Source organism: Neltuma alba, unplaced genomic scaffold (genome assembly GCF_004799145.2).
Source record: "Neltuma alba isolate B1F8T4 unplaced genomic scaffold, ASM479914v2 tig00011073_pilon, whole genome shotgun sequence".
NCBI classification, from domain to species: Eukaryota; Viridiplantae; Streptophyta; class Magnoliopsida; order Fabales; family Fabaceae; genus Neltuma; species Neltuma alba.
In genome coordinates this window covers 227,085-240,084 of record NW_021635815.1, presented here as the reverse complement: position 1 = coordinate 240,084, position 13,000 = coordinate 227,085, and the positions used below count along the sequence as shown (strand labels likewise).

General features: G+C 33.0%; 1 protein-coding gene across 6 annotated transcripts; it reads right to left on the bottom strand.

The window, feature by feature from the left end:
* Positions 1 to 7,827: 7,827 nt before the first annotated feature.
* On the bottom strand, positions 7,828 to 12,517 carry LOC114761078 (alkaline phosphatase D). Of its 6 annotated transcripts, none has more exons than XM_028950394.1 (10): positions 12,147 to 12,517; positions 11,861 to 11,962; positions 10,994 to 11,221; positions 10,719 to 10,840; positions 10,398 to 10,458; positions 10,069 to 10,209; positions 9,554 to 9,661; positions 9,189 to 9,417; positions 8,846 to 9,097; positions 7,828 to 8,118 (listed from the first exon to the last, which is right to left on the bottom strand). In XM_028950394.1, exons 1-10 carry the CDS (start codon positions 12,279 to 12,281, stop codon positions 8,036 to 8,038), a joined length of 1,461 nt encoding a protein of 486 aa, XP_028806227.1. In that variant the 5' UTR covers positions 12,282 to 12,517; the 3' UTR covers positions 7,828 to 8,035. The 6 variants fall into 6 exon arrangements, with proteins under 6 accessions (XP_028806227.1, XP_028806231.1, XP_028806229.1 ...); XM_028950398.1 differs by having other exon boundaries at positions 11,720 to 11,967; positions 12,147 to 12,219; XM_028950396.1 differs by having other exon boundaries at positions 11,861 to 11,967; positions 12,147 to 12,219.
* Positions 12,518 to 13,000: the final 483 nt, after the last annotated feature.

The window sequence follows — 13,000 nt, the reverse complement described above, 5'->3', positions numbered from 1 at the left end:
GGAAATAGAATTGCATCAGTTTCAAAGTTCTTTGTCATCTATGTCGCTAATGCTTCTTCATTAGAGAGCAACTTCTCTAATTCTTCAATGGAAGGTTGTGTTGACCACCCTTGTATAGAGGTGACAAAAGCCCACTCTCCTTCTTTAAAGCATGAATAAGATAGTGATATAGACAAGCTTCAGTAATCTTTTCCATTTACATTAATTTCTAAAATTTGAGCACATATTTTTAACCCATAAGAAGTATTCCAAAATTGACATGCCTCCCTATGTCAACATTGCCAACTCACTCTCCAACAGTTGCAATCTCACTGTGTTCTTCTTGGTAAACAGCCTTTTGAGCATTTGCCAAGCTTCCTTTGGAGAAGTGATATCATGAACATGATCAATGAACGCTTTCCTAATAGATGTCCTTAAAGCAAAAGGAGCCTTCCCATACTTGATCTTCCACTTCTATTATGACTCAACATTCTCAAGAGTACCTAGAGGAATTACATCAACACAGGCAACCAACTCTCATGAGTTCTAATCTTAAAGATGCGCCTCCATACACAGTCCCCAATACTTGTAGTTGTTACCTACAGGTTTCTCCATTCCATTATGAACATTTCCTCTATTTGAGATCTCTATTGTAGTAAACCAAAAATTTCCTCTCATCCACAAACCTAGCTCTGGTACCATGAAACAAAAAGGAAATGGAGAATATCTTTTAGGAATCCTTTTCTAGATTTTTTGCATATTAAATGATCACAGCATGATCCTTAATTTATAATATGAAGCCATGAATTTACTTCCCATATTTTTCTCTAACTACCCAGATATCTCTCAGGCACTCCCCATTATTCAATAATAAAATAAAACAAAACAATAGCAAACTAATGTGAACAAGCCTCACTTTTTGACTTGGTAAACTAATAAAACAAACAAACAAATAAATAAATAAAGCACCCAAAGTATTAGAAGCATAACATTAGAATATGACTGCCACGTGTTTCTCGTGCTATAGGAGTTTATGCTAATTTTTAACAATTTCTTTTCATTAGTGCATTCGAGATTGAGGTAGTATTGTCTAGCAAAAGGGGAATTATTTTTTGCTTCACTTTGAAAATTCTCAGGATTGTTCTTATATTCTTAGTCAAGGTACTTGGATTCTTCAAGGTTTAATGATCGCTGTTTATTCATGGATGCTGAACATCTCTATCTTCATGGCACGGTGTCTTTCTCTTTCCTACATGCGTGGATTTAGGCGTTGGATCTTCTTAGGGATTACTATACATTGGAGGTTGCGCGCAAGATTGGAAGTTTATTTGGGCTATTTTGGGAATTTGACTCTCATTCTCTAGTTTAATATGGTGGTTTACGTATTAAGATTGCCATTTCAAGTCATTTCTGGAAGTCTTTAATCTCCAGTTGTGTATAGGTGAGCATATTGGCACTCTATGAAGAAGTTGTGGGGAGATTGGGTTTCATGGCAATCACTGTAATAAGGAGGTGCAAGATTATGATTTTAATTCCAATTGTGCGGGTCTTACCTCTAGTCATATATCTTTTTTTTTTTTTTTTTGAGTAAGTCATAGATCCTTTTCAAATGATTATCTTACTTACTTGTTAAAGGAATATTGGGCTTATTATTTGGGCTTCACGTTGCAATTTATTTATTTTTATTTTTATTTTTATTTTTATTTTTATTTTTTGCTAAAGCATACATATCCTCTTATTGGAAAAAATCCTATTTGAGGCACTGTCAGGCATTAAATGTGGACACCTCTTTCAACGGGGATTCGAACCTTGGTTCATCATGTTGTGAGAAACTAGCCTCTTTCACCAGACCCAACTCCTATTGGTTTCACGCTGCAATGTAAGTCATATTCAACCTACGTCCTTTGCAAATCATCGAGAGCCCATTCATCCTAATGATGTGAATCCACCCTCAGTTGACATGATAGAAACAAAGAAGAGGGCATGAGATGAATCTAACATTCCTGCGCATTTCCTTAAACGAACTAGGCTTGTTTCACAATGAGTTTTGGGCTTCTACGATGTCCTCTTTTCATTGCTGTTATTTGTTATGTCTAAAATGTTTACTTCATTTTGGGAAAGTTGGATTCTCTTGTCTTACTTCATTCCTTCTCAAACAGCGCTGTCAAGTTATGATAAGGGATTGTCAATTCAGAAGACTGACTATAGATAAGAGATGTTGGCTCTTGATGCTTTACATTAAATTGCTTAATGTTGGATATAATATTATGGAGCACAAGCATGGGGAGGAGAGTCACAAGCAGAAACAGTACTCTTTGTATGCTGGTAATGGTTTTACGAGGGAAGCTTCTCGTTCTAACTCTCTGCTGAGGTTTATAATGAGTTTTCTGCCAAAAAAACTCACATTCTAATACAATGAAGGTGAGGGGAAAGAATAGCCATGAAATGGGTAGTGTCACGGCTATTCATTTTAGTTTGAGGCTACACATTTGTTTTGTTTATGGTTGCTGCGTCGCCTCCAGTCAACTCCTTTCACAACAACTTCCAACTAGTTTCATGTTCAACATGCTTTTGGCTCCACCTTGTTAGATCTAGTGTGTGGCACCAAGGTTTATTTCAACACCCCAGAGGGTGTAGACGTCCTAAGACATATATAATGGCATTATTTTATGGAATAAGGTCGACGAGTTTATTCGTAAGATGCATTTCCAGGGGTATTGGAGCTGTCAAAGCTGCTGTGCATGGAGGAGGGATGGCTGGTGCAGGTAGGGACTTGTGCTTCTGGCTGTTTCACATCTGCTAGCTAGAGTTTGGGTCTGCCATCAGCTCTGGTATGTGAACATTTTGCTTTCCAGTTGTTTCGTTGTTAATTTTTTTTGTTGCAGTTTGTATTGTTGGGTTTCTATTTTTGTTATTCTGGTTCTGGGCTAGCCTGATCATTTGGGTAATTTGACCTTTGCTCAAATTGTCCAAGAGGGTGTTTGGATGATTGCCCAAACCATGGTTTGGGAAAAAATTATCCAAACACCCATCAATTTTTTGAAACTATGGTTTTATGATAAAACCATGGTTTGCCTATCAAAACCAAGGTTTTGTAATAAGCAAAAAAAAATTTCTTTTTGAGTGGTTCTCCCCCCCCACCCCCTATGGTAATTTTTTTTTGGTTGAAAACAATTATTTATTTTTCTAAAAACATTATCTTATATTTTATAATTATATATACACATATTAACAATTACTATATCATGTTTTTAATATAAAACCTCATTTGACTTTTATTTGGTCCTAAATATAAAACCCCAATCTATTTTATTTCTCATATTTGTCTATCGTTTTTCAAGTTATAACCAATAAACTTGATGAATAGGGATATTGTAGGAAAGGCAACACCTGTTTATTACAAGTAATTAACTTAACTTATTTTTTTAATCTACTCAAATTAGTCAACTAACTCTTACATTTAGAACTGGATATAGTAATTAGTATATGTTTTTATACATTGTTTATTATGTTGGCAAAAAAAATTAATAAATTTATTATTCCGGTCTTTAATGTAAGACCTAATTGGAGAGTTAATATTGGTCTTAAATGTAAGATTATTATTCTGGTCATTAATGTAAAACCTAATTGGAGAGTTAATATGTAGACAAGGTCTTAATACCTTCATTAATAGAATCTTTATCTCACATAGCTCGGCTTTGTAACTCCATGAGAGATCAAATTGTTCACTATATACAAGAATAGTCATGTCCTTTTTATTTTCTTTTTTATTTTCAGATAATGTAATGTGTTGCTAAAAAAAACTACTTAGACAAATATATTTCGTTGCAACCTCTATTATTAAGACAATTAATATGAAATTTTTTTTGTGGTTATTTAATTTTGTGAAAAAAATTATGGGATTTCATCTTTAAAATTTTTAAGAAATAATAATATTTTTTTGGCAAAATAAATCATTTTCCTAAAACCATATTTAATTATTTTATTAATATATATACACATTAATTTTTTATTATTTATATTATTTATGTCTTATTTATTATGTTGCCAAAATATATATTATTAACAAATTTATTACTTCAAATAAACATATATTATAAAATATATCTTACATGTAATTATCATTTAAACTTGTGTCCCTTTTAGTAATTTTTACATATGAAAAAACACTTCTGACAACAATTATCCAAACACTCTCACTTTATCAAAATCATTTTTTTAGAAAATCTATTCTTTCAAAATCCATTCTCTCCAAAATCTATTTTCCAAAAGCTATTCTCTAAGCCATGGTTTTGCCTCATCCAAACACCCCCCAAATGTGATAGGCCAACTTTTTAATGTACTCATATTATTTTTTTAATTAAATTGACTTTATTAAAAAAGTGTAAAAAATGGCAAGTATTATTAAAATAACTTCTAATATACAAGATGCATGGAGTAATAAATTTTGAAGTAGATTTAACTTTCAAGTATGCAGAGGAGCATCAAATTATAAAAGAGAACAAGTTGTTATATATAATTGTATGAGATTTTAAATTATACATAACCTAAAATAAAAATAAAAATACATTTAGATTAATAGTCAATATTTTAAGAAAAATTGCAATTTACAGTGTCTCTATATAAAATATAGGGTTGAAGTATATCTAACATCCCGAGATACTTTTTGTTATGTATACAACGTCTTAAAATATTTTGGAGTGCAATTTCACCCCTCACATGTTAAAAATAATCAATTTGACCCTTCCTACTTTAACCCCAAAAACAAAAAAACAAAAGAAAAGAAAAGAAAAGAAAAACCTCCCTACTAACAGCACGTCCGTTACCCATGGGTTTCTCTTGGCCTTCTCTTCCTCTTGCTGATTTGCCTCAACTCCCCCACACACCCTCCTCCCTCACTGGTGCAGATTCCCTCCCATGTCCTTTTATAATTATCATTGAAGCGGACTGAATGCTTTATTTGCCACCCTTGTTTTCATAGGCAAAGAATCAAAAGAGAGCTTGCACAGCACCAAAAGGCATGATGTTTTAATTTCTCACTCCAACAAGAACACGGACACCCTCTACGCCATTTCCATATATGCAATTTTAAAGGAAAAGCTAAGATAAATATATGTATGTATGTAACTTTAGAGCACAAGAAGAGGGACTTGGATTGGTTTTGATACAGAGCTTTACGAATAGGAGATACATGCAGTAACATCTAGTACTCCCATTGATTATCTGTTTTGGTTCTACAGATTATAGTACACATGAAATCAAATAGAAGCTTTGCGAATAGCATCGTCAGCGCTATGCTCATAACAATCAGCAATAATGCTTGCCACCCTTCCATCTTTACTTCTATCATAATGAAACTTTTAATTCTGGGTCTTTATCAAGCAAGCCACTCGTTTGTCATCGAGTTCCACATGGAAGTTGAGGGAGAAGAAGAAGGTGAGGGAAAGCAGGGAGGGTGAAATTGATTCATTTTTAATGTGTTATAGACAAAATTTCACCTCAAAATACTTTGGGACGCTAAATACACCTTAAAATATTTAGAGATGCTAAATGCACCTTAATCGTAAAATATAAAACAAACTTTGATCCGAATTAGTTAGTTGCTTGAATACCTGATAATAAATCTAGAAAAAAAACTGGATACTGAGTAGGCCAAAAAGTTTTAAAAAATAAAATAAATAGTAAAGAATCAAAGAGGTTTAGTAGTGGAGTACCAAGGAAGGATTTGACGGGCCTTGTCAACACTAGAGCCAGTAATATGGGTTGAACTCACGGGCTCAACTTGCCAACCTGCCAAAAAGTGGTACATTGGGTTGATAAAAATTAGGCTCATTTTAAAACGGATATTGCTCGTAACCACCAAAACAAACCCGCAGTAAGTTAACCCACAAGATTAGCGGGTTAGCTTGTTTTATTTTATTTTATTTTAAATTTTTCCCACCCTTCAAATATAATTATGTTTACTTTTTTGACCATTTATCTCATTCTCATTATTTAAAATTACCATAATGTAATATATCTTTTACTTTGTATTATAAATTTTATTTGTGGCAAAGTTAGTTGAGCAAAAAGAAGGTGATTTTACTTATCAAGCTCAACCAAATAATTTCACATTTTCATATCATTCTTCAAACTATATCAACATTAAATGGTGACTCATGACTAAGCAATTAATAGTGATTTGTAACATTGTGTTTGTGTTATTGTTGATTTAGATTTGTTATGTTTTAATTTTGGATATATGTTTAATAATTTAGGATGATATATCATATATGCTTAATATTTTGAGATGTTTGGAACTTTGGAATTCATATTTTATTTTTGATAATTTCTATTTGTATAATTTATTTTAGGTGTTTAAGAATTGGAATAGATTTGATTAAGAGAAAATAAAAGACACAAAAAAATTTTAAAAATAAGTGGTGAGTTAGCAGGCCATATCAGCCCGCCAGAAGTTAGTCCTTTTAGGACCAGCCCTTCGATACTTGAACCCACCACAAGTCAACCCATAACTGGTGGGTTGACCTGTATTATCGACTCTAATCAACACTAAACAGCTTAAATACTTAGCACAAAACAACATACACTTTCACTTGTTAGACAGAATTTAAAGGGAGACCCCAAAAAAATTTTAAAAAAATATTTAGATCTGATGTAGAAGCTTAATACATGCTTATCCCAATCGATTTAGCAGTGGAATTTTCTTATCCAAACATTCACTTTGTTGAGTGTTTTCCTTCGCTTGGTATGACGAAGAGCCTGTTTGGAGTCACTTAAAAAATGATTTATAAGCTGCTTATGGACCAAAAGCCAAATTGGCTAATTCTTCTTGTGTTTGGTTTCTCTTTTCGTCCATATGACTTTTAAGGCAAAAATAGCTTATTTTCTACGATTGGCACAAGTTGGTGAAAGTTGCTTGTAGCTTTTAAAATCGTGGTTACTGGTTTGAGACAAAGAAAGGAAGGGAGGGAGGCAGTGGTGTTTTCGTTCATTCCTTTGTCTTTACGTCTAGTTTTGGGAGAAAAAATTAGCCAGAATAACATGGAAAAATGAAATATGAAGAAAAAAGAAAAATAAGAATTTGATATAATCTCCTCTAATACTTATTTTATAATATAATATATTAGTAATTATTTAAATTATTACTTTTTCTTGCGGAGAATTAATTTTTTTTCCTCATATAATTTGTTGCTGATGAATTATAAAACTTCTTAAATTAATCGAACTCTTTTAATTAATGCTTTTTATTAAGAATTATTTTAATTTTAATATTTTACAATAAATAATGTTTAACTTGTTAGAGTCATTTTTTATTTTATATTGACATAAATAATTTCTTATAATATTTCTAATTTTTTAAATATATTTCATTCACTAAATTTAACTTCTTCCTATTAAAGTAATTTAAAATTATTATATTTTATAAATTCATATTTTAATCATTTTTATTACTTTAAATCATACCTATTTTGATCATTTTACAAACTAAACTTACTTATCCGGTCATAATCCTAACAACTTTTTTACTTTACAAACTAATTTTTATAAAATTTAAACTAAATAAAAATCATATTACCCAATCTAACTTTTCTAAAATTCATATTAAAAACTTTTTTTTACTTGTTAATCCAAACAGACCTAAAATTGGACGAGATTTTTTTTTTGGGGGGTTGGAGTTTATAAACTTGCTTTAAAAAACCAGAAAAATAAAGTTAAAAACATTTAATTAATTTTTCTCACTTTTATTTAACATTTTTCTCTTTATCAAAATTTTATAACCTTCTTTCTTCGATTTTATAAATTGAGTTTATAAAAAATTTTCTTCCACTTCCTTCCATTTCTCTCCTATCAAACGAACCCTAAATTGCTGTATTATAAATTTGTAATGAATTTTATAAACAAGTCATATTACTCATAATATTTTTGAGAGGATTTTTTTTTTTACTGAATATATTACTCATAAATTATAAACACTAGGGCTCATCTCAAACTATGTTTCCTAGAAGAAAAAGAAAGAAAGAAAGAAAAGGGATGTGAGAGAGAAGAACCACAAATCTCAATCATTCTTGAGTTTGGAGACTCCACAGCTGGCAAGTTTAATGATAGCGTAAGCCAGCCCAAGGAGCACAAGAAGCAACACTGCAGAATCAAACAGAACGTCACAAATTGGATGCCAGAAATTGTTCAGGATCCACAATACTATATTTCATATGTTAAAAAAAAGAGACTGACACAAATATTTAAAGGACTATTAAACAAAGACCAAGGAATCACAAATGCAATCGAAAGATGCTTACAAAAAGTTAAAACAAAAAAAAAGTGATAAAAAAATGGCAAGAGAGTACACAGTGTTCTTTAAGCTTTTACAAAGTTTATATTTAACCTTTTGATTCTCTAAAGTGTTATTTTAATTCTCTAACCCTAATACTATTAGTCTCATTAACAAAAAAATGCCAACCTTGCAATTTTAAATGTCAACATATTGACTTTAATTTTAAAAAATTAAAATGAATTTAAAATTGTAATATTAGTACTTTTAGTTAATGAAATTAATGGCGTTAGAGTTTGAAAGACTAAAAAACACTTCATAAAATTAAAGAATCAACTTGAAATTGTGTAAAGTTGAAGTGCAAAAAATACACTACACTTTTGCCGAAAATAAAATCTTAGTGAGAAATGCCTAGAAATAGCAAGTTACTAATATTGTTACAAGAAACCATAAAACTTATTTCTAGGAGAACTTGTTTTCATGTTCCCTAGCCAGCCTATGACAGTAACAGACAATAGTAATTTCAAGAACTAACATGTATTGACGGGCTTAGGTGGTAACTCTATAGCTAGGAGTTAGGATTTAGAAGTGACTTACCAGCTAAGATGGACAAGAACAAGATAGCCAGACGATATCTTATAATCCATGGCAGACAAGTTTCAAGAGAGCAATGCTTCTCATAATGTCCAGCTTTTACTTTGTTCCGAGCCTCAACCTTTGATTTCTGTAGTTCCAATAATGAAACATTTACACCTGTCACAGGAACTCCATCTACATCCCTGACTTCCAATTTCATTGTCACCGGGTGAGAATCCCAATCTATCTCAATAGTTCCAAAATTAGGTTTGCCTAAGTGAAAAAAATCCAACATTTGAAACATCAGAACATTAAATCCTTGGTATATCTCATTCATCACTAAGATAAAAGAACACAGCTATACCATATATACAAGATTTGTATCTGCAGTTCTGACCCTTAACTCTCATTGTAGATGGGGTTAACCAAGCAATGAATCTCACTAGAAAACGCAAGGAAGGTGGGACTACTTCCTCAATTGATTGAGTTAACCCACTAGAAGTTATATCATACAGTGGATAGTCCAGTGCACAGTCATATCTTGTGATTTCCCCAAAGTGAACATCCCCACTTATAAAGAGCACTCCGTTCCTCTTCACAATAAGAAAAGGTGAATAGAATGTTAAATGACTTCTTTCAACACTATGTAGATTTTAGTACTAAGTAGTTCCTCGACAAGAAAAGTGCAAATATATTTTTTTCCCAAAAAAGATACAATGAAATTACTACCTTACTATCTGCTATTACTTTGAAAAGCCGATCTCTCTCCTTAGGAAAACGACCCCAAGATTCCATAGCAAACAGTGGGCGAGTGGCTGCTGAAAGATTTGATATAACCTGACATGCAGATTAAGTAAACCTATAAATCAGTATACAAAACAAAACAATGTAATCAATTGTGCCACAAATTCTTTCATTACTTTTTACAACAACAACAACAAAGCCTTATCCCACTAGATATAACAATTCAAGCAGAAAGTTGAATCTATTATAGATCACAAGGTTTACATAGCAGGAACCCAAAAGCTATAAAAGCGCCGAAACCCATATGTTGAGTCAGACACAATTTCCATTCTTTTCTTGACGCATATTAAAAGAAACCCACACCATCAACAAGCATAATATTTCTTGTGTAAAAATGCAAGATTCATGCATAAATACTGCATTGAGTTCAGTGAACACATGAATCTACACATAATGATCTATCTCTTGGATCATAAGAAGTTGGCAACTAATAGCTGTACCTGAATAGAAGATCCTATTAAGGTAATGGCTGTAGCTGGACCCTTTAGCTCTTGCTCCAACCATAGCCACTGTGAACTCCCCAAGATGGTTCCATCACTTCCTACAGGGTCTCTGTGGTATCTGGTATCTAACAGGATAATCTGGAAGATTCATATCCACAAAATAACAGGTGTAGTACCATGCACATGCTTAAACGATCAACCGAAAGGTTTACATGATTATCTAACGGCTATTGAATCACACTGATATCGGGATTTTGTGGGAAACTAAATAAATAAATAATAGAGATTAAAAAAAGATAAACAACAGTGAGGTTTAAGTCGAATACCTTGATGTCTCTACCCATAGGACCATATACATATGATGCATATACGCCGGCCTGCTTTCGCCTGCAATAAAAAAAGTACAATGAGCACCTCCATCAGCTTTTTCTGCCGACAGATCTTTTAATGAACTTGATCACATATGAAGACAATGGCCGAATGTAGACTTTTATTACTGTCTCTGAAGAAAGAGAATGTGCTACTGCACTCAACACTTGACCTAAGAATTATTTATTAGCTATCTCGGACAGAAAGTAAAATAATCACATAATTTAGTACCCAGATAAGTCCAATATCATAAACAACAAAGGGGACTATCCACCAACCTTGGGCTATCTTGAGGTTCATCTAAAAAATCAAGAAGCAGCACTTGGTTGGTGATTTTTTCAGAAAATTCTTTTCCTGCATCATTTAATCCATAATCATGATCATCCCAAGTACCAATAACCTATAACATTCCAAATGTTAAAGTTAGGCTACATAACCTGAGCAAACCTTGCCACTGCTTTAGTAAATTCCCCCAGAAATAATAGAAAAAAGAAGTTATGTTTCTATTGAGAATCTCTACACACAAAAGAGTACAAAAGCTTAGGATTAACACCTCAGCTTTTTCTCGAAGTTGAGAATAGCCCGGACTGGTCTTGGCTTCCCTGTATTTAGCCTCCATTTCTTGCCGAGAGGAAGAGAAGAATCGTGGAATGTTCTTCCATGGCCCAATTGTCCTTTCTGGTCCAAAGATTTTAAAAGGCCGCTTCAAGTCTCCATATATGTTGTCACCCATCCATATAAAAATCTGGGGATGGAAATCGACTATTGCATCCCAAATGGGCTGGCATAAAACCACAAGACAGGGTTACAATGGGCATCAGAAAGAATATCACTCAGAAAGGAAGCACCATGTATAACATAATATAACCGAATTTGATATGAGCTTTCCTTCAAAAATACAATATTAAATATACAGTATAGGCATATAACTTCGATACAGTGAGTTGAAACATGAACTTTTGACATTTCATTTAATCATCCCAATAAAGATCCCAAAGATAACATATATCGAACTTGAGCTGGGAAGAAGGTGGTTTAGAGAAAGCAGCCAAAGAAAACTCGTCAATCAAGGATCTAGTGTCAGATTGCAACTCATGCTCAAACCAATAAATTAGCTTGATGGGCCAGGGCCATGCTCGGAAAGCATCTAATATGCAGCTCCGACTCTTGATAACTTGGATCTACTGAAAATCTAAGGCAGCATAGTCTTGCCTATGATATAATAGAAAGGAAGGCATCTGCCATAAACTTCAATATTGTTAACTAAAATCTCCGCCACCTTGTATTTCAATCTGAAATTGCTGTAAAATATTAAAAGTTACGTTTTCTTCCACCTAGAGAACTATTCTTTGGGACGAAACTCATTTCCATGGGCATCTCGATTTATTAAAATGGTTATGTTATTGATGTTCATCTCCACCTCTGCTTCTTTCAGCTGCACGAATAGCATCCATACACCAATTATTTGAGCATTTTTGTCTCTTTTACACAGTTCCGCTACAGTGGGCGAAGTCAAAATATTCTAAACTATGTACCGGAAAACAGACAGAATCATCAAAGTCAGCTTCTAGGAGCACCATTACGTAACAGTGGTCAAAAACAGAGCAACGTTACGCATCGGGCAAACCAAAAACGAGAAAAGAATTGGAATAAAAACAGAAGAGGGAAAGAGAAAAGAGACAAACAAAAGGAGAAAGAATCGGAACCTGAGGAGCGCTTTGGTTGGAGCATGATCCAAAGGCAATTCGAGAAACAACATGCTGCCTGGTTTCTGAAGCACTAGCAGCAGCAACACCGATCAACAGCAAAAACCACCGCCATCGCCAACGCTCGAAATCCATTCGGCAAACGAGAAACAAGGTTGGTCCAACGTTGTAAGAACCGAAAGGAGAATTGTCTGAGACAACCAGAGGGAAGGGAAAACGGTGGAAAATTTTGGAAACAAATGGGAGAGAAAATCCAAAAGCGAACTCAGAAAAATTATGGAATCAAAAGTTCGAAGAATCTTTGGCTAATCAAAAAGTCAGTCGGTCAGGAATATTAAAGTAGAGATTACGGGACAGAAGAAAAGAAAGACATTGATTGATTGATTTAGTTTTGAGACACAATTATTACTTTTGGCAAAGGCTAATAAAAGAAGGAGACATAAATATTTAACTACTTTTGACCCCGGAATTTATTCTGCACGAATTGCTTTAAAGTAATTGGTCATTGCAAGTTGCAAAAAGTGTGTGACTTTTAAATTTTAATAGCTACCCCATAGCGTGATAAAAGAAAGAGGTATGAAAATGAGAGTGCATAGTTTTTTCTTTCCCCCACACCCCAAGTCTTTGGTGCGTTAAAATAAAATTTAAAATGTACCAAAAATAATGTTTCCTACTCTCTTAATAGGTTGGGATAGATAATTAATTTATTAAACAAATTACTTCCTCCGTTTTTTTATTATAAGAGATATTTGATACTTATAGCATGTTCCTATATATAAAAGATACTTAAAATTATCTTTACTTTTTTGTGTTGATTTCCTATTTTATCCATATCTATTGTCTCCAACTCACAC

Bases quoted from the DNA above. Each gene is read 5' to 3' on its own strand.
- LOC114761078 (XM_028950394.1), bottom strand. From the start codon at position 12,281: ATGGATTTCGAGCGTTGGCGATGGCGGTGGTTTTTGCTGTTGATCGGT. The intron at 11,963-12,146 runs GTTCCGATTCTT...TACATAGTTTAG, and splicing joins CCAACCAAAGCGCTCCTCAG to AATATTTTGACTTCGCCCAC. The intron at 9,662-10,068 runs GTACAGCTATTA...TCTGCATGTCAG, and splicing joins TAATAGGATCTTCTATTCAG to GTTATATCAAATCTTTCAGC.